The following is a 24,628-nucleotide window of genomic DNA, read 5'->3' as shown; positions in this document are numbered from 1 at the left end:
TTAAAAAAATAAAAAATAGGTGTAAAACTTGGCAGTTGTTTATTTATATCTTTTGTTTATATATGTTGATCAGGTGTTGAAAACTTATGGATAGGTGGATGTGAAGATGAAGCCTTTGGTGCATGACATTCTACTCCGGAATAAAGGTGGCAAACGAGCCGCTAGGCCCGAGCACGACACGAGTCCGGCACGTTTAAAAGCGGCCCAATCTAAGCCAAGCCTGTTAGAAGCCCGACATGACCCGACCACGTTATTCTAACAGGTCGGGCTGGGCCGAGTTATATAAGCCCATTAACCCGGCTTGGCCCGAGCCCGTTATAGGTATAACGCCCCAAACTGCACCTCACCAACTTGAGTACGTTACAATGTCGTGAGTCTCTAGAACATAAATCGAAGATACGATTTACATTCTATAAATCCGCTAGGTAAATTGTTTAGAATAAATTTTTCACAAAACGCACAACGGAAGCTTTTAAATTCTTTTGAGGTGAAAACCTTTCTAAAACCTTAAATTCAAATGTTTGTCCAGGACTTAACGTTGCAAACAATCAAGATATGATAGACTTAGCATACAACAACCAGATTTCGACAAGTTCCGGAAACACAACTTTAAGGAACAAGAATAAGATTGGAACCCGAAATCTAATTTCCATTAAGATATACTATCGAAATCCACACACCCAGCTTCGTCTGCTCTAATCTCGTTACCAGTGCACAGTACCTGCATCCACACTGTTGCAGGGGTGAGCTTTCGTCCTCACAACTCAATAGGAGCTTCACCCGTCTAGGTTTGAAAACCGACAAATGATTCAATTTTTGGGCTGCCCAGTATGAAAACATGCTTAAACCAAATATTTCAAAGAATGACAAACTTAAAATACTTTTCGGACTCAAAATCCAATGCACGGAACTCAAATGAATATATAATTACCTGATGGTCGGTCCCATGGACCAATTACACGGCCTTACCTCAAATAAAGTCATCACTAGGTAATTGTTGCGAGAGTGTCCACTTACGTCATATCACCTAGAAATAGTGCCACACCTCAAAGGATGTCAAACACCATTCCGTCCATACGGCCCCTTCGGAGGTTTAGGGGACCGAAGCCCAAGAAATTGCTATGTTCCACTCACTCTCAGACCATCAATTACCAAACCATGCAACTCAAATATGCATTAACATTTGATTATAAACTGAAAACAACTAACCGAGTAAGTCCTGAGTCCCCTACTTAGATTCGGATGCTTTAACCTTTAACGTTGTCGATCTGAGATTCACGAACCTTCCATTCCTAGGATAACTGGCATCCTATATTCTGACACAATTAACGTTAATGCTTCGTCGAACATTTTAAATATATATCCAATTTTTCACAATCATTTCAATATATATGCACTATGCTCTCAACATAACGCGATATCCAATTTCCACGAATACCAAACCATCTTGAGATATATTCTAGTAAACCATACCATGTAACACAAATTCACGTGGAACATGCAAACCCGAGCAAATCACAATTTCAGAACATCAAATCCAACAATGCGATTTCCAGAACTTTCAAGGAGATCCTTGACTGACCTTTGTAGTTTGTATTAAACAAGAGCCGGGAGGTATCCCAAATCAGTAAATTATCTTCTCTGACGAAAAGCATGGCCACCGGAAAACTCCTTGTCGAGCTCACCCTTCGCACAATTTCTCAATTCCTTCAATTGTGCACAACCAAGCATCCCTCCATTTCGCAAATTCTGGAAATTTTAACCATAATCGAACGTCAACGTGTAATTCATAACGCAAATTAAGAGAAGGAATAAACCAAGGCAGCCACCACAAGTGGTGGTGCTGCGGTGGCAGAACATACCCACTCACCATTTCAACCTTCTCAAGAAACCAAGCTCTAGCAGACCTCAATTCATGCTTCAAGGCTGTCGGAAACGAACCCAGAAAACCGGAAAAGTCGCCGTCGTCAGTAGCTCCGTCGAACCCCAGAAACTCAATCATTCAAAACTTAATCGATTTCAAAAACCAATTACACTAGAGTGTAGAGCATGACGGGAGGATTGACTTTCATACCACATGCAAGTAAATCAGTGGCCAGAGTCGCCAGAATTTGCAGAGGACTTCGCCGGAAATCTTCAAACCTTTCGAGCTTCGAATCTCCCTTCAAGATCCGTTCATGGACGATCCACCACCACATTCGTGTCGGCGACGTCGAGACGAAGAGAACGGTGCCAGTACGCCGTCGTGGGGTGGCCGGAAGCCGGAGTTGTGGCCGGGTTTCCTCGCCGGTAGTCGGGTCAGCGTTCCGGGTCAGAAGCTCTGATGCTTCTCTCGAGCCTTCTTCTGATCGATCTGATCTGGTCCCCCACCCTTTAAAATGAAATATACGGCCCAGATCAACCAGTGGAGAAAATGTACGGCCCAGATCGGCCCGAGATAATTCCTTTTCTTTTTAATTAATTTCCAAACTCCAAAACTTTGAAAACTCATAGTAATTAGCTCGGGTATCGAAAAATTCCCCGAAAATTTTCACAAACTCGTCATGTCTTGTACTTTATTATCCAACTCTTAAATCAAGGATTGCGCCTTGTGAAGAATTTCTGAAAAATATTCTCGAGCACCTTTGATAATTACCGAGATCGTAAATAAATAACTACAGACGATCTCAATTAAACTCGAAAAATTTTCCAGGGTTCACAATAGGCAAACCCGAGCACAACATATTGCTTGCTGCCTGCGATCCGACCCGTTTCTATAACTTAAATTTTTTTTCTTTATAATATAAAGATAATATATATTTTATAGACAATAAACTTATATTTGAGTGTAAACGACAAACTTACATATAAAGATAATATATATTTGAGTATGAATTTGGATTCCCCTTTAGACAATTTTGTTGAAAGTTTATTACTTTGATGACAAAGTCGACTGCTTTTTAAACAAAAGAATTTGTCACTTATTAATCTATCTTGTTTACAGAAAAAAAAAATGATCAATAGAGTGTAGGAATTCATTTTGGTTTGTGATTGGATTGTGTATAGTTGAGACTTGTGACTTTGAGAGTGGAACCAGTGGTATATGAGTCGCAACTTATATTTATAAATTTGGCCTTAATTGATTCTAATTTTTGGCCCGAAATGAACACAGCACGACTCGCCTATGGGTTCGACACAAACAAGGCCTGACACGTTATAGGAATGGGCAGGGTTGAGCCAATTATTGGCTCTAAGAAGTAGGTACGGCTACAGCTTTAATCATGTTTGCAGAGCTGATATTTTATTATATGAATGAAAATGACAATATTTAGGCCATGTCATTTGAAATATCCAGTAATTAAGTGCAAAAATCACACCAAGAAACAAAAAACAAAAAAAATCCTGAAATAGAAGAAAGGCCTGCTTGAAAATAGACAAATTCATGGGTTCAAAGTGGCAAGGCAAGGCATCACATGCGCATGGTGTGCCACTCTTAACTTATACCTACTTTTTATTCCGCATTTCACAAGGAAAGGAAGTTCTTGCCATAAGCTGTGTCTTATTCTTCTAATCCAAAGCTACGTACTGACATCAAGTTGAAGTGGTTGAAGCCAAGAAATCTTTGAGCCAGGCGGCGGACTTCTTTGGAGTTCTGACCAAGTCATTGAGATAATCAGTGTAGTTGAGACCGAATCGAACTGCGTATAGGGATCCCATCTCCAGGCAGTCCATCAGTGCCCACATCAGGTAACCCTGCACATCTGTTCCAGCACTGCAATCACAATGTCAAGCACACGTCTATTAGTCCAAGTCCGGAGTATACTTGTTATAATAACTAGCAGATTAATAATCTTTGAGTTTAATTTGCAAGATGTGTTGTTATGCAATTACGCTCTGGCATCTTTGACAGCGGCGAGATGATCCTTGATGTGCTGAATTCGAACATCGTCAATCGAAGCCTCTTCTACTGAAAGGGTGTCATCTCGTGCTTCCGGATATCCTGTTAAAAGTGCAAGGTTATTAAGATTCCGATGCAAGTAATTCTAGTCCTACATTTTTCTTTGGTAGTAATTAACAAATTAAATGACTAACCATTCTCAGTAATGTAGATTTTGGGATTGTTGTATTGCTTCAGCAAAATCAATGCCTTTCTCAGCCCTTCTGGATATACGTAGATCTCAGAGCTCCCTGGTGTCTGATTACCAAATAAGACTAAAGTAAGTAAAACATGATTGGGATTCTAATTAGTGTAATAATTAACAAATTAATTACGCCAGAAATGATCTTACTGCAGCGCCTATGGGCTCCCCATCTGATCCGTCCACTGTGACAAACACAAATAGGAATCGTTCTCCATGAGTTTTCAGTAATTGTTAATTATCTCAATCATATATATATCTGTTGTATCTTTAAGAAAGTAGTACAAGGGAGTAACTAAATGAGTACAGTACCTGTGATGGTAGCATGCTGGAACTGATCCATAGTGGTGTAGACATCGTTGCTTGTTATTGGTACTGCAGCGGCGTATCTGGAGGTGTAGTAGTTCACCCCAATGTAATCATATGAGCCCTTTACCAACTCTTTCTGCTCATCTGTGAATTCTGGTAGGCCATCCCTCACCAAAGCTTTCATAACAAATGGGTAATCACCATATATTATGGGCTCCAGAAACCTAGTAAGTAGTAGTAGTTCATTTTAGTAGGGAAATAAAAACAGATCAAGATAGAGTTGCGCCAAGACTGAGACAGATCGATATAAGGTAGCAGTGTTATTCGCACTCTCATAGAGCAAGTCATCCTACACTCCACATTAATTGTCCCTGCGTGACAGTTATTTTGAGTGCAGTATGACTTGAGGAGAGGGATGAATAGCAGCTACTCGAAAGAAATCATGGTACGTATTGAGCTTTAGTTTAGTAGCTAACCATCCTGTCAAAAAATCGAATGCTCTTTTGGCTGCAAATGTATCTTGCGGGGTGTCTTGGTATGGCTCAAACCATTCAACCACTATCGGAATTCCAATCTCTCCTCCTTGTGTTGGCTACGCATGCATACAACTTAGGTAAGTGGTAATTGTATGCAGTATATATAACATCTAAGGAACTGAAAGGTAAGGCTTGTTTGGTTTGCAGAAATGAAATCATCACATTCGCAGGAGAATTTTAAAGCAACCCAAAAGGAGCTGAGAAGTTTTCCCATTCTTAAGCTTCTAATCTGCAAACCAAATGAGATCTTTATTGGTAAGTAATGACTTATCACCTGGTATGTATTCTTGTAGAGTTTGGCTGCTGTAGCATGGGCTAATATGACATTATGCGAAGATTTATAAGGATCGGTGGCAGCGTTTGCATCTGCGGCGGTGTTAGTGAAGCCGTATTGCCCCCACACTTGTGGCTCATTGATAGTAGCCCAGTACTTCACTCGATCGCCAAAAGTTTTGAAACATAAATCCGCATATGCTTTGAAATCCTCCCTGATAAACATAGTGAATTAGAACTCGTAACTTTACAGTTAGTTAACTGATTAGATTACTAAGAAATTTGACACCTACACAATGTCACTGCTTAAGAAACCGCTGTACTTGGTGTCCAGTGCTGTGGGCAAGTCGAAGTGGAACAGTGTCACAAATGGAGTTATCCCTGCACATTTATATACAAAAACAAATCATTACTTGATCCCATACTTGAGCTATATCACGTGAACTTATTGCTTCATAGTTCACACATACCATTTGCGATCAGTTCGTCGATGAAGTTGTTGTAAAAATCGATACCCTCCTGGTTTATTCCACCGTCTATGGTTCCGTCTGAAAATTGATTCCCGAAACACATAAAGCTTGTTGATCGATCTACCTATATATATAACTTAACTTGTAATTAGCTAAAAAAAATGCCGGGAAATGAAGCATACCAGGCAGGATTCTTGACCAAGACATGGAGAATCGGTATGTATCCACTCCCATATCTTTCAGCAGTTGCACGTCGTCCTAAGAAATACAACAAAAGGCACGTGACATTAATATTTGGTCACCGACGTAGATATATTTAGCTTATTAGCACACGCATATAGTACCTTGTAGCGGTTGTAGGAATCAACGGCTATTTCTGTGCCATCAACTGTGTCATCTTGTATGTAACTATCCCACGTGGCGGGTCCTCTCCCTCCTTCAGTTCCAGATCCTTCTGTCTGCGTTATGCAAATACGTAAATAAAACTTCTTTTGCAAAGTTGACTCTCCTATTGGTTAAAATTAAAGCGAAACAAAAGTTTTTTTGGTTTTTTGGATGAAAGCGAAACAGAAGTTGGAAATGAGACAAATTAGAAGATGGATATATCTCAACCTGGAAAGCAGAAGTGGCGCAACCAAACTTGAAATCAGTAGGGAAATCATCCCTGGTTACTTCTGTGGTTGCAGTTGTGGTTGTCGTTGTCGTTGTGGTATCAGCAACCGCGGCCACAGTGTCAGTAACTGCACTTGTTACTACCGAATCTCCCAATGCCGAGCATGGTCTAATTCTGATGGCCCTCTTATGATCAATTCTCCTAGATGGGAACACTCCTACGGCTTTCACCGTTGGATTACGGCTCGGTAGTCTCCTGAAGGAGCTCACCGGCGCTCTTGTGGCCGACGTTGGCAACGAAAAGCTTAGAGAGAGAGCCATGGTGGTTTCTGGGTGTGTTTGTGAGTGAGATCGAGTAGCTACTTAGAAGGGGGCAAGTGTGTTTAGCGGGATGGAGAATGCTTTTACACAAAGCAATTATTTATAGATATTGGAAGTCACTATTCGATCCAGAGAATTTCTTTTCTGAATTTCTACTTGTGTAAATATGATGACATAACTCATCAAATCTCTGATTATATCAACATATGGATGCGTGATCAAACAAAACTACATAAATAAATATTACACATAATTATCTCGAAAAATTAGGTTGAGTTTCAAACCTCTTTTCAAAAAAAAAAAATATTACACGTAATTGAAGAAGACTATATAAACATCATAGTTTGTCTTAGTGCGTACCGCTTGTCTCTATACATATAATCGATTTCAATCTTAGTCTTCTAGAATCAAGATATTTTTGCAACCTCTATAATTTATTATCAAGTAATTCAATTATCAAAATCATTGTACTTTTTTGTTTTTTTTGTTGTTGTTCTTTTTGCTTATTCTCCACCCAAATGAAGAGCTAGAGCTCACTAACTATATGCACGTGGTAGTTCCAGACCACACAATAATTACTCGAATATAGCAAACATAAATTCCGTTATTAAAGAAGACATATAGTCATAAGCATTAAAAGATGTCAATATTACAATTTCTAACAGAAAGCACCTCTGTTAGACGGTGCTTAGATATTTTTTCTTTTTATTTGTTATTATTTCAATTGATAAATATGAAAGCACACAACCGAGTATGCACCATGCATGCAAGATCATAGCACTTATTTTAATTGATAAATATGAAAACACATATTTTTTTAACCTATGAACTATGCAAGATGAGAGCAATTTATCATGTGTTTGGAAATATATCTCTCTCTTTTTTGTTTTCTTTTTTAAATGTGTATTAAATATATCTTTTGTAAGCTTAAGGATGCTGCGTCATGACTCTTGCTGGAATTTCATTGGGAATGCTTTGGTTCTTTCATTAACAATAGGATTAAATACTTGTTACTTCTCATACTTTTCCCTGAAAAACAGTTTGGTCCCTCGTCTTTTAAATTAAACTGAATAGTCCTTATTCTCTCAAATTCTCATATAATAAGTCCAAAATGATCTGAAATGACTATTATGCCCCTAATTTTCTATTATTATTTTTATTTTTATTTTTTTCTCCCCTTTTTTTTTAATATTTTCTCTCTCCCTCCCTCTCTCCTGGCCGCACAGTCTCTCTCCCTCCCTCGACCTCTCTTCTTCTTCTTCTTCTTCTTCTTCTTCTCTTCCTCTGCAACCACCGGAGAACCTCGACCTCTCTTCTTCTTCTCTTCCTCTGCAACCACCGGAGAACACCTTCATCTACACGTAATTTAGCTACACTTCCTTAACAAACATTTAATCCTTAATATAATTTAGCTACACGTAATTTACCTTCCTCTCTTCTTCTTCTCTTCCTCTGCCATCACCGGAGACCACCACTTCCAGCCACCATCTCACCAAAAACCTAAACTCTCCCTTTCTCTCTTCTTCTTCCCTCTGCAACCACCGGAGAACACCATTTCCGGCCACCATTTCATCACCATCCAAAATTAAACAACACAATTAGGGATTCAATTTCTCGTCAACCCAGAAGCTCCAATCAAAGGAAAAACATGAAGATTACCTAATAGAGGCGGTCTGAAGCTCCAGCAGCCATGAGCGGCGGAGCTATCTTCTCCCACGCACCAGCGGCGGCGCGTGAAGCGCGTGCGGCGGCTTTGGTCAGAATCGGAGGTCGGGAGTTTGGGGTTTCGAAAGATAGTGCAGCTCCGACTTCGTTTATGGAGGTGTTGAAGCTCGATTCGAGCTGGAGATTAGAAATCGAAGGCATGCAGAGCCGAGAGCTCCGGTGATTCTCGAACGGCGTCGGCGGGCAGAGGGGTTTCTGGGTTTTGCTCTCTAAGGCTTGCTGAGTCTGACGGTGGTGTCGATATGGCGAGGTGATGGTTGGAAATCGATGGAGGTACAGAGGCGGTAGCGTCGCAGCCTTGGGTGGTCGCGGGTGGAGGCCGGAGGCGGTGCATGTCGATGGTGAGGCTTGGGCTTGGGTGGGATTTGGGTGCTGGATCGATTGGAGGTAGCGGCGTGATGAATTGGTGGCCGGAGATGGTGTTCTCTGGTGGTTGCAGAGGAAGAGAAGAAGAAGAGAGGTCGAGGGAAAGAGAGAGACTGTGCGGCCAGGAGAGAGGGAGAGAGAAAAGATAAAAAAAAAAGTGGAGAAAAATTAAAAAAATAGAGAAAAAATAAAAATAATAATAAAAATAGAAAATTAGGGGCATAATAGTCATTTCGGATCATTTTGGACTTGTTATATGAGAATTTGAGAGAATAAGGACTATTCAGTTTAATTTAAAAGGCGAGGGACCAAACTGTTTTTCAGAGAAAAGTATGAGGAGTAACAAGTATTTAATCCTTAACAATATAACCAAAGAATGAAGGGATTACCAAATAGTTAAAGCAAGAAGTACTTAAACATTATGTTCAAATTAGTCATTTTATAAGGGGAGTGAAAGTCAAATGGTCGGATGGGAGTTGATTTAAGCTTGAGAAGCATTTCTTTTTGTTTGTGGTTAATTTGTGTTTCTGGGTTTGGAAAGAGAGAAGATAGAGAGAGTAAGGTGAGCGTCAAGCCAAGTCCAGAGCAGGCAACAAAAATGACCGTTCTTTGAAAATCTCGATTAGATGGAATTGAGATGTTATAAAGACTATAATTTCCTTGATCAATCATTCCAGGAATAAACTTTTCTGGAAAATTTAGTTGCAAATCAAGCTAAGCTTTAATTGAGCTTTATAATCTTGGTGAAATAATGGGTATATGAGTCTCGTTGATTGAAAGAGACAGAAGCGGCATTGACAGGGAGCTCGGCGGCGTTGAGGACAATGAACCAGGTATCAGCGACGATCTTGAGGTCGATGGCGACGGAACCGCTTAAGTTGCAGGCGATGAGGTCCGGGTTCAGCGTTATGTCGTATTGTTCTGGTACTGCAAACTTCGGAAGCTGAGCTTGGCCTTCGAACTGCGACATTTTGCATAGAGATGGAAACTGGGGGATTTCACAAATTTTCTGTTGTTGTTGGACTTGTGTGTTTATTCTTTTTTATTTTCATTGGTTTGCTGGAAAATTCAAGTGTATTTGGAGGGTATATTTGAGAATTTAAAAACAGAAACCTTTAGAAATATTATAAAAATATAAAGGGAGTGTGGTTTGTAATTTAGGGAGTGTAAATTTCACTCCCCTTCTATAAACTTAAAGCACTTTTAAGTTTTAAGTTTACCAAATACTTTGTCACTAGCACTCACAACACTTAAAAAAATTCAATTGACTAAACACTCGTAAAGTTTTCAGCCACTTTTTTTTTTAATTTATTTTTTTTTAACCCCTATCACACCTCACCCTTACATATGCCAATGAGAATAGAACTCATAACATTTACAATGTTAAAATTATAATTTTCTAATATATCACGGCTCACCGGCTACTTTTCAGCCACTTATTTTAAGAAATAAGCAAAAACTAATTTTTCTTAAAAACACAATCATATTAAGAGCAACTCCAACAGCTTCCCCATATTTTGATTTTTCTCTATTTTAGGGAAAAATGAGTCTTTTTTGCTCCAACAAATTAGCTATAACAATCCTTATTTTAGGGAAAGTGAGGAAAGAGAACCAAATTCCGTATATTTACAGCAATCTCTAAAAATTTAAGGAAGAATATGGAGATTTTAGAGATTGCTGTAAAATAGAGAATCTGTTGGAGTTGGAGAAGAAAAAGATGTTAAAGTTTTGACTTTTGCTTTCCTATTATACAAAAATCCCTATCTCTGTTGGAGTTGCTCTAAACACAACCTAGAGTTAACTTCATTAAGTGAGAGGACAGATGGCAAATTTTTATTGGTACAGGGTTAATGGGACCTCTCCCTGGATTATTAGCGGGGAGTATCAACTCCAATGGCAACGTGTATATTATGATATTGAATTATTGATTCTACTAGACATTAATTGACACCTGCCTGAGCACTTTTTTGAAACTCTGAACAGAACAAAACAAAACAGAATGAGATAGATCATTTCACGGTGTGCTAAACGTGGAATCAGTCAAAGGACAATAATTTCAAAACTCGATCCAATAATAATTTATCTTGCTGTAATGGCTAATCATTTTCATAATGTGGAAAAGTTCTCTCTCACCTCGTCATGTGTTTCTTGAATGATGAATCGGGCCAAAAACTTTTGTAAAAGTTCATGGTGCTTCAACGAGGAAAATATTACATTAAGTGACGTACAAAAAAAAAAAAGGGTAAAGTTATGAGTTTCCGTCTTTATATAAATATATGTCTCTATATAGATAGCTACATTTAAACCATGAAACTGCTTAATTTGGTGCAGGTTATATCTATTTTGAAGAATCTAGCATACAAAATTGTACATAATCTTTTAAACAAGATTAGTTTACTATTCAATATCCATGAACTAAGAATTTTTTTTGTTTTTGTATTTTTTTTTAAATCAAAAGATAACTTTGTTAATAACGAAATGATTACAACAAGTTATGGAGTCAAATAACTACAATCACCCATAAAAAAGATAGAGGTACCTAGAATATTCTTGTCTACACTAGACTTCACTTTGAAAGTCCATATATACTGACACACTGATGAAGTCGAGGAGGTCTCGACTGTTAACAAAGAAAAGACTGACTAATTTTTAAGCTTCTATTGCTACGCGATGTTCAACTTTATTGTCATCTCGCCTCACAAAATACCCACTAAAAATATTAAGGGACTGAAATTTCATCAATAATGTGACCTTTGAAACTAAGAGTTTAGTATATTATTGTTTGTTAACACTATTAAATTGACAATAGTTTTTGGCAAACATGTGTAAATATCATTCAATCGTCAATTGATTGGGGAAAAAAATTGGCCAAACTTGGTACTTTTTGCCCTAAAAATTACTTAACACCATTTTATAAGCTTGTCACATGCATTTGTTTCATGATATATGAATTCTTTTTGGTCAAGTTGCTTGACATTTAAGGAGATCGTGATCGAGCTTGTTATTACAACTAGCCTCGCATCCATGCAATACACATGTGATTATTGTTCAATTATCACTTCCTTAATTCTTTTTTTCATTGATGTTCTTATGTTTTTTTATTGTAATAAAATAAACTATTTAAATAATGCATTATGAATTTTTTATTTTTTAGATTAAAGGGTAATTTTGACGATCCAGATTTTGATGAAGTCATACATATGTTTAGGATACATGATATTATTTTAATAAAGGGACTACATCTAAGTTTAATTAAGACATGAGTAAAATATTAACAAAACTACACGTGGTATTATTTTAATCTAGAGACTCGGCAAGTTTAATCAAGGCATGAGTAAACTATTCACAAAACTACAAAAGAGAGATGAATGTGTCACATGATTTTACTGGTTGTCCAGTTGTTCTTTTTTGTTTTTTTTTTCCTTCATTTTTTCTGTTGAAAAGATTAGTTGTCTAGTTTCCTATCTTTTGTTTTGTCCATTTCTCGCATGGTCAAATATAATACGTACTAGTTATCTTTTTTTATTTTCCATCACATGGTCCTAGGAAGTGTATTGGCTCTGTAGGTATTTATCATCTGGTCCAATATAATATGCAGAAGATAATTATCCCAATAAAACAAGGGTAGGTGTGTACTGTGATCAACTTGACGTAGTGGTATTTGAGGTGGACGTTCCCGTATTGAGAAATTTCAATCACAAGTCGGTTTCGGTTCGTTTTCGTCTGCAATGAGGTCAGGCCGCACCAAATATAAAGAAAATCAACAATATCGATCGATGACGTTAAAAACGATCATTTGTTCGGTGCTAGCAAGTGATTGTTGATTATGGACCAAAGATGTACGCCATGTTATGGAAGAAAAAGAATAATTTGAACGAAACGAAACTATAAGAGAAAGGTCCAGAAGGAAAACACAAAATGATCACACGTTGAACGCATATTTATTATATTAAGCAAATTCTTACTTCACATGGTTAAATTTTTAAAACTCCTATTATACCCTTTGGTAATTGAATTGTTTAGAAAATAAAAATTATATTAGAAGGCTAAAATAGTAAATAAATCAAACCAATTATTTTCCCCAGAAATGATAGACAAAAGATAAGGAAAAAACTCCCACGTTTTTTTTTTTTTTTTTTTAGAGAATCCCACGTTTGAAACGCTTAGGCTGCCCTCAACCTTTATCTTTTTTATTTTCTTAAAATTTCACTTTTTTGGTCACATAAATGCACTTTTTTTTTTATTTCAAAAAAAATTCACTATTTTTATTATTTATTTTATAAAAGTAAATTGGCAAGCGCAGAGCGCATGCCAATTGCCAGGAGGCTAGTAAATAATTAAGCAACAGTTATTACTACTAGTCTTGCCCACATATGCATAGTAAAACAGATTTTTTGTTTTAAAATTTCTTTTTGTAATATTTATGTCTTGGTAATTATTGAAGTTGGAAAAATATGAGGAGTTATCTGCAGATGAGGGTGTAGGAAGTTATCTGCATAATAGGGTAGTGGGAAGTTATCGTGATAAAAAAAAATGTTCCCACTAACTTTTTTTATCACGCTTTACCAAAATAGGTTTTTCCACGTGTGCATTACTTGTGAGTTTATTAAGGGTTGATTACTTTATCGAAGTAGATCTACCTCTAGTCCAGGTCCACCATGAGCATAGTTTTTGTACTAGTCGAGCTAGAATAATGGAAACAGCATCAAACTCTAATACTAAAAAAAACTTATAGGAATAGTTGGGCAGAGAAATAATTCTAACCACTTGAACTTCCCGATCATCTATCTTATAACAACTCCGGTGCCTCCACCTCCATTATTGGGTAAACCGTAAACGTGAAACATGCACCGTTTATTCTGTCGTGCATAGCTGCTCTATTATTCAATAAAGTACTTCTGTCGTGAAACATGCACCGTTTATTTTGCTCGATTCACTGCCTCGTTCTTCTCTCCCTTTCTGTCTTTTATTTTCTTTGTTTCTGCAATTGAGATTAAATGGGAAGCAAAATGAATACAAACATCTCTAAGAGAATATACGATAGAATTGACGACATCGACCCCTTTGTGCCTTTCTCTATAGTTCAGTTCATCAACTAGAATTTCGATTTTTTAAAGTCTACATTGGGATAATTAACAATCCCCCATTCCGATCATTAGGACCATCAGAAGCCAAATAAATACGGGTCAAGGAAGAACCCATTAAAATCCAAACTTGTGCAAGAAAATCATTGATCTCATGAAAGAACTGATTATGAAGATGGGAATAGAATAGACTCAATATAGAGAGGACGGGGTAAGAGAATGTTAAATTGTTAACTAGTGACTAAAAACGCAATAAGTTATGCTAGATGATGTGGCTGCTCCCAAAACCGTTGGATCATAGTGATGGTCCAAATTAAATTAAATTCACCTAGCTAACTGCATGGTTTCTCACCGCAGAGGAGCTGAATATCCCACAATCTGTACTGTGTGTTTGGCTTACTCGGTGGGTCATTCCCTCACCAGCTATTGCAGGAAAAGAACATGCATCTTGGGGCCTTCAGATAATCAGATACAAGTAGGGTTTAGGCCTTTAATTTGTTGAAATGATACTGCTGCCTAATGAGTGCGCATGATATGCAAATCTAGTGTAGAAATCTGTAATGGAACACTGTGGTTTCAAACATGTTACAATTAATGATTATAAGTTGAGCAAGGAATAGGGTATTTGATCTTAGTTCTCACCTTATATTATCTCTCATAGTTGACATACATGATGGATACATTTTACCCATTATTGAAAACAAAGAGGCATTATTGTATGTACCCATACTTAATTAAATGGCTACACTTGTTAAATTTGCTTTTAACTTTTATACAGAGATGCTTAATTAATTCTCTCTTTTCTTTTGGCCAGGGAATTCGAAAATGCTCAGAGCTTCGGTAAATACTTTACTAGGAAAGGAAGGAAGTTTTGAGCCAGCCGGCGGACTTCTTGGCAGTTCGGTTCAAGTTGTTAAGGTAATCTGTGAAATTGAGACCGAATCGAACTTGGTAGCTCGATCCCATCTCCAGGCAGTCCAGCAGCGCCCACATCAAGTAACCCTTCACATTTGTAATTCCCGTGCTGCACTCACAATTAAACATAATTCGACCATAAGGTTTTGAGAGAGTGTGTGTGTGTATTATATTTATATATATGTTGGAATGCAATTACGTACTTCATGGCCTCTTTGATGGCAGAGAGAGATGATCCTTTATGTGCTGAATTCGAGCATCATCAATCAAAGCAGTTGACAATGGAATGGTGTCATCTCGTTTGTCTGGATACCCTGTTGCAATAGTGAAAGTCAGTTTCAATAGACGATTACAATAAGGAGATAAAAACTTCAGGTAGTATCATTACAAATATTCTAACAATCTTAACATTACAGGGGATCTTGCAAATTGATACCTCATAAAAAAAGAAAAACAATCTCAAGCCATATCAAACATCTAGCAAATTGGATTAAAATTAATTATCACTTTAACTTGATAATGAAAGTAAGACTTTTTGAAATTTCAAAATGCAATGTAAAACAATAAAAGGTGTAAAACTCATGACAGAATTAATGACTCTGATTGATGTATTTACTTAGTTTTCTTGTCGCACATAATTACAAACTTCCAATGAACATAATTACGTACATAGAAACAAATTTCTTCAATATCGTTTCCGTCCCATTCGGCTTATTCTTTAGCTTTTTTCTGCCAAAATTCTCAAGTTGAAAATTTTGAGCGTCAATCACAATAGTACGTATATGCGGTCTTATCACTTGATCTATCATGCATGCATGTGTTAAATATGGAAGCAAATATCTATGGCAATAGTATGAAAAATGATTGAATGGAATGGAATAAACTCTAGCAGTCTAGCTTCGCTGGCTAAGGCATCTGTATAAGTTATGATTAATTTTTGCGTTTGAGCTTGATTTGCAAGTTCTTTTCAAAACTTAATGGTGTTTTGACTTGGGTTGTTTCTTGACGGGCTTAATTAACGGGCTCAAGTTTAAGTTTGTTCAAGACTCAATAATGAGGAAACGAATATATTACTACCGACTGCTGAGGTCAAAGAACCTCATTAAAAAAAAAAAAAAAATTCCTTTTTTTTTTTTTTTTTGAATAGAAATTTTTTTCCTTTTGGTGGAGTAGAATTCTTTATTTAAAAAAGAGAACATTTGGCTGTATTAAACGATCTTGAGCAAGTAAACTCAATTATAGTTCGAACTGTCTCATGACTAAATATGAGCTACTCACGAGCTCTATTAACCGAGCCTCAAACTTGACGAGCTAAGCTCGAATGCAAACTCGAGCCTCAACGAGTTAATTTGCAGCCCTTGCTTGTTTTTTTTTTTTTTTTTGGAATGACTTGCTTGTTTATTTTATGCAAAGATATGACAAGAAACATTGAGTGTCACTAGTAAATCTCGGGTGTCCAAAATAATACCATACTGAAAAAACCACCTAAAAAAACTCTAAATTGTTTATTAGGCCCACGGCCCACGGTCTACCCCATGTCAACAAACCCCAAACTCTCAATCGGTGCTGAAGTTCCATGTCCAAAACCCTACTAGCTTCTCCTCTCTTTCTTCAGGGTTTACAGGTCCAATTTTTTTTTTTTTTTTGGATAATTCCATTCGAGCTTTGTGTTCTCTGCCTAATCTCGGAATTGGGTTTTCGCAGGTGGATGCTCCGCCGTGTGAGAAAGTTGAAAGTCACTGAAAAGCACAGAGAGATATGGCAACCCAAGCAGCTGCAACTTTTAACGGCAATTTGAAGGTAAATTTTGCTTCTGATTCTTATGATTAATCGAATTCTTATACCCTGTAATGGTTGATTTCATCGCATAATTGAATCCCAATTCTCATACAGCTCATACATTGTAGATTAAGAAATGCACACCAGGTGTTTGTGAAAAGTACCAAGAGAAATGTTAAGCTTCTTATATGCTGTTAACTATAGCTGAGAAGTTTTCGCATAGCAATAGATGCTTGTTTGTTAATAATCAATTTGAAATCTATGTTGTAATGCTGGCGGGTGTGTGGATTGAGAATTTGTGTTTTGCTTGGTTGATACAGAAAGCTGTTGCCGGCCTGAGACGGATTAATCTTGATGGGCTGCGGTGGAAAGTGTTTGATGCCAAAGGCCAGGTTATAGTTTATGGCTTTTATAATAGTAGCATTGAATTGATTTCGATTTGAGGTCATTTTGGTTGGTTGTTTCAGTACTTGTGACGTATGAATTTCTGTTTACTTTTGGAGTAGAAATAAGATTTACACAAGGTGGGTGCTGAAGCAAGTAGCTTCGTGATGCTTTATTTGATGTGGTTTCAACTTGTTGGGGTGGTAGTATTCAGTTGTCAGGTTATGGATTCGTGGAGTATTGATTAAAATGTAACCTTACTTCTAGGTTCTTGGAAGGCTAGCTTCTCAAATATCTACTGTTATTCAAGGCAAGGATAAACCGACGTATGCTCCAAATCGAGATGATGGAGATATGTGCATTGTGCTGAATGCGAAGGATATTTGTGTCACAGGGAGAAAACTAACCGATAAAGTTTATCATTGGCATACCGGGTAAGTTTCATTATCTTACTACAAAAAAGTTTTCATTGCTGCAGTAGTGATGCAGTTAATGGATGTAGAATCATTCAGTCACGGTTAGTTGACTGTAGTAGTTTTGTTTTTACATTTTGGTTGTAGACCTGCCCTTGCAAGATTTTGAAATGGACAAGTTAGTTTTTTTAATCTAGTTGTGAGAATCATCAAATTTATTGATGTCTCTATCAATGAAATAAAGGAATGAATAAAATTGATTGCTGAGGTTTTCAAATACCCTTTAAATTAAGTCCTCCTTATCATTCCCTTTGGTCATGATGTAGAAACTTATGGCATGTAGGTATGTTGGGCACCTCAAGGAAAGGACTTTGAAGGATCAGATGGTGAAAGACCCTGCAGAAGTCATTCGCAAAGCTGTATTGCGCATGCTTCCTAAGAACAAATTGCGTGACGTGAGTGATATAGTAGTAGCGTTGCTCGTCTCTTATATTTTACACAAATGCTCCTTGTATACTAAAGTATATTGCAATGTTGCTTCAATGGATGCAGGATAGAGATAGAAAGCTGAGAATTTTTGCTGGCAGTGAACACCCATTTGGTGATAGGCCCCTTGAACCATATCTGATGCCCCCGCGAAAAGTAAGGGAAATGCGACCCCGTACAAGACGAGCCTTGGTCAGAGCTCAGATAAAGGCTGAACAGCAACAACAGGATATTAATGATCCACGGAAGGGCAGGAAGAAGGATAGAGTCGAAGTGAGTGTATGAAGGATTACCTTGAATGGAGCTAGATTCATCACTTATGTGGAGTATTACTTACTGTACCAATGTTTTATGATCTCGATTACCTCGTCAAAATTTGAAATTTTGCTTAAAAATGTCGAAGGTTTAACTGTATTGAGGAAAATGTTATGTTATGCTGATGTATTTTCCAGCAATAAATTGATCTTGTGTGTCTGTGATTCTGCATCACTTCCATTTCAGTGGTGCTTCAAAATTGGTGTTCAGTAGACAGAAGGATTGAATTGCTATTTTCCAGTTGGAAGCAGAGTGATTCATAATGTCATTTCTGTACATTTTATGTCTTTGATGCTCTGATGCCGCCGGAGTCGTATCATGTTCCTCAGTTCTCTATCAAAAGTGAAAATTTCTACACTTCCTGTTGAATTGGTTTGGTCTCGCATGACAAAATTAAGTATATGATATAAGAGTTACAATGTTTGATATGAAAGTTCATAGCCCCTCATGAGATATTTGAACAAGTCAATGGTCCAAGAGACATGCTATACTAAACTTGTCCTCAATGACACATTGAAGAAAACTTCATAGCTGACTAGGTATCGAGAGCAACTTTAAAAACCATGTATTCCTTGCTTGATGTTCAACTACTTCAAGCAACTAAGAACTTAGCTGGAGTTGGTTGGGTTCTTTCAGTACCAAACTGGTAAATCGATTCAATGGGGATTTTCTAACATCCAGAAGGTGAAGTGCCCCGAAGTGCGGGGTTCACACATTCAGCCACTCAGGTTAATGCAATCGAATCATGATCTTTCACAAACAATGACAGAGCAAATAAAGGTTTTACAAGCATCGAGATGATTCACAAATGATCCATCGGCACAACTCTTAGAGAAACCATGCATCATCAAGTTGGTAATGACTCATTAGGAAAACTCAACATGAGAAATAATGAACGAAGGGTTTATATATTACTATATCTCTGTATATAGTGCTGCCTAATGATACCTAACTGCAGGTTTATTTTATCTAATAAACAAATAGACATTTTAACCATACTTAGACATATGGTTAACTTAGTTACTTACAACGTACAATTTGAATACAGATGCTTCCTTTCCTTTTGGCCAGAAATGTTTGCTCAGATAGAGCTTCAATCAGTCCTTTACTTGGAAGCCAAGAAAGTTTTGAGCCAGCCGGCAGATTTCTTGGCAGTTCGGTTCAAGTTGTTAAGGTAATCTGTGTAATTCAGACCAAATCGAACTTGGTAGCCTGATCCCGGCTCCATGCAATCCAACGTCGCCCACATCAGGTAACCCTTCACATTTGTTCCGGTGCTGCACTCACAATTACAAACACAATTACACATGTAACAGTATTACAAGTTTATAATTAAAGGGTCAAATTCATAAGGTTTTGAGTGTGAATATATAATATATGCATTTACTTCATGGCCTCTTTAATGGCGGTGAGATGATCCTTTATATGATGAATTCGAGCATCGTCAATCAACGCAGTTGAAAGTGGAACGGTGTCATCTCGTTTATCTGGATACCCTGTTGCATGCAAGCACAAGTGATCGATTATTGGTCATTTTCCGAAGACGATTCTATTGAGAAGCTTCTCTATCGATTCTTTTAAGATTGATGATTAGGACTCCCCTATCGATTTGTTGTTCAAAAACTCTACAACGTATGTACCTCCTTAATCTCTAAATGTTAATTCATTGAAAAGTAGATCTACTGAGTGAAAACTTTAGAATATACTCGGGAGTGTGATAGAAGCTTATCTATTTCCATGGTTTTGATAAATAAAGAAAACAATAAACTCTACTTGGACTACATATGGTTGAATATATGATGGACTAACCATTCTCAGTAATGTAGAATTTGGGGTTGCCGTATTCCTTCAGTAAAATCAATGCCTTTTTCAGACCTTCTGGGTAAACGTAGATCTGACTGCTCCCTGGTGTCTAGTATATGTATTATTAACAAATAATTAGATAAAAGTGATTGATCAGAGCATGCATGCATGCACTTTTCAATTAATTAATTGGTTAAAACACAAATTAATTAGGACGCAATAATACGATCGTTCTTAGTTCTTACTGCAGGGCCTATGGGTTCACCATCTGGTCCATCCACTGTAAAATTTAAGCACACAAAAATCCGTTTAGTTCATCTATTTGATCATCTTAATCTTAATTCTTGTTTCTTAATTACCTACTCAAGTATCAATTACCTGTGATGTTAACGTGCTGGTACTGATCAGAGCTGGTAATTTCTTCACCGGCGACTATTGCTATTGGAGCCGCGAATCGGGAAGTATAGTAGTTCACCCCAATATAATCGAATGACCCTTTCACCAACTCTTTCTGCTCATCAGTGAATTCTGGAAGTCCATCCTTTACTAGAGCTTTCATAATGAACGGGTAATCACCATATACAAGTGGCTCCATAAGCCTACAAAAGAAATAAAAAATCATAGAACAAGTTGGGTGAGGATATATTAAGGACAATTAGGACAAATGCTATGTATTCGTGCACTCGAAGAAAGTCATTTAGCATTTATTTTTGAAGACTCCATAGTGTGTGTGTGTGTAATTATATATATATATATATATATATATATATATATATATATATATATATATATAAATTTCCCAGTTTAGGTTAAGTACTTACGTACCATCCGACTAAGAAATCAAATGCTCTACGGGCCGCAGCTTTATCTGGCATGGTGTCCTCAAATGGCTCAAACCATTCAACAACCAGGGGAATTCCAATCTCTCCTCCTTGTGAAGCCTAAGCATGCAATTTAAGCAAATGGTCATTACAAGCTAAGACAAGTACTAAGGTTTGCAACCTACAAGTTTAACAAAACAAAAACTGATGCTCTATTTGGTTCAAGGAATGAAAATGATTGAAATTCGATCAATTCCTTGATGGCATCTTTTTTCCCATATGCATGGTTGCTAGGGCAACTTTATTCCATATATGCTTAATTAATTCTCGAGTCTTGAGTCATGCATGATCACCTGGTATGTGTTTTTGTAGAGTTTGGCGGCAGCAGCGTGAGCCAATAAAACGTGATGTGTAGAGAGGAAAGGATCTGTGGCAGCGTTTGCGTTTGGATCTGAGTTAGTGAAGCCGTATTCCCCCCACACTTGTGGCTCGTTGATAGTAGCCCAATGCTTCACTCGATCGCCAAAAGTTTTGAAACATAAATCCGCATACGCTTTAAAATCATCCCTGATAAGTTCATAATTGATCAACCAAGTGAATTAGACCTCATCATTTCTTACACAAAATTAATTAATTTATTAATTAGATTACTAAGAAATATGACACCTACACGATATCAATGCTTAAAAAACCGTTGTATTTAGTACCCAGTGCTGTGGGCAAGTCGAAGTGGAACAGTGTCACAAATGGAGTTATCCCTGCACGTACGTACATCATATATATACAAAATTAAAGAAGAAAAACATAACAGGACTACAATTATGGGGATGAAAATTGATAAATCCCATGCCTAGAGATACATCATATGAATTGATTGCTATATAGTTCATATATATATATATCATACCATTCGCAATTAGGTCGTTGATAAAGTTGTTATAGAAATCGATACCCTCCTGGTTTATTCCAGCGTCTATGGTTCCCCCTGCAAAATGATCGATCCCAGCAACACATGAAGGTAATTTGATCTAACTTAACTTGTAATGAGCTCGAAATATATCAAGTATATATACCAGGGAGAATTCTTGACCAAGACATGGAGAATCTGTAAGTATCCACTCCTATTGCCTTGAGCAGTTGCACGTCCTCCTAGTACGAAACACAATGATGAGGCTAGCATGTACGTGAGTATATGCATAGATAAGAGTCAACAGACTAGTTTCTTGGCACACGCATATATACCTTATACCGGTGGTAGGAATCAACGGCAATTTTTGTGCCTGGAGTGCCATCTTGTATGTATTTATCCCATATCGCTGGTCCTCTCCCTCCTTCAGTTCCGGATCCTTCCGTCTACAATACGTTAAACAAAACTTTTGCATCATATCAGCAACGAAACAAGTTAGAAGTCAAAAAGATAGTACAAGATATAATGATGATCGATATATATCTCAACCTGCAAAGCAGAAGTGGCGCAACCAAATTTGAAATCAGCGGGGAAGTCTTTCCTGCTAATAGTTTCGCTTCCAGTACTAGTCGACTGAGCCTTATTGAGGTTAGGAAGTTTTGCGTCATCGAGAGCACCTGTACCCGCTGGTGAAAATTGACCTAATTAGTCCTAATTTTAGATTATAGTACTAGAACTTCTCTACATTATTAAAGTTGAGAACTAACTAATTTATAACTTAATAGTATGGATATACCAAAAAGTCAATGCCAACTTTTTGGCAAACATGCTTAATAAATTAGAAACATAACCACTACAGGTGGTCGAGTTGGTAAGAGCCTCCAGGTGTGGAACCCCCACACCCGGGTTCGAATCCCGCCGACGCTTATTGGAGTTAAATCTCAATATATTCTTGGTGGCCAGGGGGGAGGAAGCGTTTTGACAAGATCCCCCGAGCACGGATTAGTCTCTGGGCCTAGGAAGCCTTTGAGGACACCGTGTGATTGACAAATCAAAAAATAAAAATAAAAATAAATTAGAAACATTCTGGCTTTAACAAGAAACTGTCCATGTTGACAAGTTATTACGTACCCACAAGCTCAAAGACGTGGCTGCATCCCTGAAAGAAAAAAAATTGTTAAGAAAAATATTTTATTTCTTTATGAATATTTATTATGACAATGTATTTATGAATATTTATTATGACAATGTATATTATTGGTCTTATTGTCAATTAAAATACTATGTAAAAACAAGGTTATTAAGACGAGACATAAAAAAAAAATAACTAATTTTTTTTAGTGAACAAAAAAATATAACTAATTACAATGATGAAGGTCCTTTTTATAATTAATTTGAGTTGATACCGACATTTTTTAATGATTATATGAAACTTACTCTTATATAAATTTTTTACTGTAATTATATGTTAATAGTAAATCCCAGGCATCCATAATAATATCATGCTGCAAAATACCTAAACTAACTCTGAATTGTTTATTCGGTCAAAGGCTCTTTACCTCAATTAATTTTTAATGTTACTGGCCAGTTTAATCGTATACGCAAGTAGTTATTGACCAACCAAAAAAAAATAGAAGCCTCAAGCTTATTTTAATAAGAAAAAATTAAGTGTTCCAAGATCATGCCAATTTTTCCAAACTGAATATTCCAACTAGCTAGCTACTTGCGTATACAATTAAACTAGCCAGTAACATTAAAAATTAAGCTAATGCTGACATTACACAATTAGCTAGTAACATTAGAAATTTTACGTAATTATCGGTTAATAGTAAATCCCGGGCATCCATGCATGATAATACCATGCTGCAAAAATATACGTAAACAACTCAATGCTGACGGCCCATCGATCCCTCCTTCAAGAAACCTCATACTTTCTTGGCCAAACGAAAAAAAAAAAAAATTAGAAACCTCATAATTAATTTAATAAGAAAACTTAAGTCTTCCATTACCATGCCAATTTTCCAAACAAAAGATTCCAACTAGTTGTGTATACAATATGATCAATTTTAGGGGTGGTTGTGCTCGTAGTTTCTTTTTGTAATGAAGTATTTGTTCAATCGAAGAAAAAAAAAAGAACATTACTTGGGTATACAATTAAACTAGTAACATTAACAATTAAGCTAATGCAGACTTGTGTAAAAAGTAAAGGGGGATAAAATGGAAGGAAACAATTGTAATGGAAAAAAAAGAAGCAAAAACAGCGAGGCTGGGTAGTGCTCACCCGGAAACAAGCCTCCATTGTTCTTGCTATCAAACAGGACATCATCATATAAAATCTGCAGAACCAGCACCCCCTACCGAACTGCACATAAACCTGGGTTTTGCTGGAATCGTTGAAATCTCTGAGAGTATGAGATAAGGGTAAGTAGTCACTGGTTTCTAAACCAAGAAGAACACAGAACCAACAGTGTTCCATTGAGCAAATCGACGGCCTCATGCTTCCTCGAATTTAACCAGAAAGAGGAAAGATATATATAAAGAGTTAATGAAGGCAACAGCGCTTAACCCAGAGTCCCAAACAATGAGAAGACCAAACCATGAACTCCAACCCAATTAATATACTTTAAGCCAAGAACAAATTTTATCCAAATCCATTTACCTACACTTTTGACCTCCCACATGGTCTACTTTAATATGTATCTTATGGTCCAATAGAATGTGCAGATTGGTCCAACATTTATAATATTTTTTAATAATCATAAAAGCGGTGGCTATGACTTTATCATTTCTGAAACTCCTGAAAGTATGGTTTGACGCATTGGCCCCTTAAGTGTTGGCCCCTTATATTCCAAAAGTGTTATCATTTAAGATTACTGATTACCCTTTGTTAAAAGTATGGTCGTCCAAAAAGACGTCTAGGAAAGAATATAAAACGTCCAAAAAGAAAGACGTCTAGGAAAGAATAAAACGTCCAAAAAGACGTCTAGGAAA

At 37.0% G+C, this 24,628-nt stretch overlaps 3 protein-coding genes across 5 annotated transcripts; 1 reads left to right on the top strand and 2 right to left on the bottom strand.

Annotated features, from left to right (window-relative positions):
* Nucleotides 1-3,247: 3,247 nt before the first annotated feature.
* Nucleotides 3,248-6,734, bottom strand: LOC133726722 (beta-glucosidase 24-like). The gene is made up of 12 exons (XM_062154329.1): nucleotides 6,319-6,734; nucleotides 6,051-6,164; nucleotides 5,889-5,964; nucleotides 5,707-5,784; nucleotides 5,530-5,617; nucleotides 5,238-5,451; nucleotides 4,904-5,019; nucleotides 4,431-4,651; nucleotides 4,269-4,303; nucleotides 4,072-4,174; nucleotides 3,871-3,979; nucleotides 3,248-3,751 (listed from the first exon to the last, which is right to left on the bottom strand). The coding sequence occupies exons 1-12, from the start codon at nucleotides 6,637-6,639 to the stop codon at nucleotides 3,571-3,573; spliced, it is 1,656 nt and encodes a 551-aa protein (XP_062010313.1). The 5' UTR covers nucleotides 6,640-6,734; the 3' UTR covers nucleotides 3,248-3,570.
* A 9,459-nt stretch (nucleotides 6,735-16,193) lies between these two features.
* LOC133726721 (uncharacterized) lies at nucleotides 16,194-18,384 on the top strand. The gene is made up of 6 exons (XM_062154327.1): nucleotides 16,194-16,353; nucleotides 16,434-16,529; nucleotides 16,829-16,900; nucleotides 17,160-17,326; nucleotides 17,649-17,760; nucleotides 17,858-18,384. The coding sequence occupies exons 2-6, from the start codon at nucleotides 16,488-16,490 to the stop codon at nucleotides 18,074-18,076; spliced, it is 612 nt and encodes a 203-aa protein (XP_062010311.1). The 5' UTR covers nucleotides 16,194-16,353; nucleotides 16,434-16,487; the 3' UTR covers nucleotides 18,077-18,384.
* A 458-nt stretch (nucleotides 18,385-18,842) lies between these two features.
* LOC133726720 (beta-glucosidase 13-like) lies at nucleotides 18,843-24,218 on the bottom strand. Of its 3 annotated transcripts, none has more exons than XM_062154325.1 (14): nucleotides 23,919-24,218; nucleotides 22,769-22,796; nucleotides 22,187-22,323; nucleotides 21,973-22,083; nucleotides 21,804-21,876; nucleotides 21,638-21,715; nucleotides 21,401-21,488; nucleotides 21,084-21,297; nucleotides 20,735-20,850; nucleotides 20,288-20,508; nucleotides 20,155-20,189; nucleotides 19,916-20,018; nucleotides 19,494-19,602; nucleotides 18,851-19,383 (listed from the first exon to the last, which is right to left on the bottom strand). In XM_062154325.1, exons 1-14 carry the CDS (start codon nucleotides 24,132-24,134, stop codon nucleotides 19,212-19,214), a joined length of 1,701 nt encoding a protein of 566 aa, XP_062010309.1. In that variant the 5' UTR covers nucleotides 24,135-24,218; the 3' UTR covers nucleotides 18,851-19,211. The 3 variants fall into 3 exon arrangements, with proteins under 3 accessions (XP_062010310.1, XP_062010309.1, XP_062010308.1); XM_062154324.1 differs by having other exon boundaries at nucleotides 18,855-19,383; nucleotides 21,804-21,879; XM_062154326.1 differs by lacking the exons at nucleotides 19,916-20,018; nucleotides 20,155-20,189 and having other exon boundaries at nucleotides 18,843-19,383; nucleotides 21,804-21,879.
* Between the last annotated feature and the right edge of the window lie 410 nt (nucleotides 24,219-24,628).

The sequence above is a fragment of the Rosa rugosa genome, chromosome 1 (genome assembly GCF_958449725.1).
Source record: "Rosa rugosa chromosome 1, drRosRugo1.1, whole genome shotgun sequence".
Classification (NCBI taxonomy): Eukaryota; Viridiplantae; Streptophyta; class Magnoliopsida; order Rosales; family Rosaceae; genus Rosa; species Rosa rugosa.
Note: the sequence above shows the minus strand (reverse complement) of the source record. Positions and strands in the feature narration are given on the sequence as shown.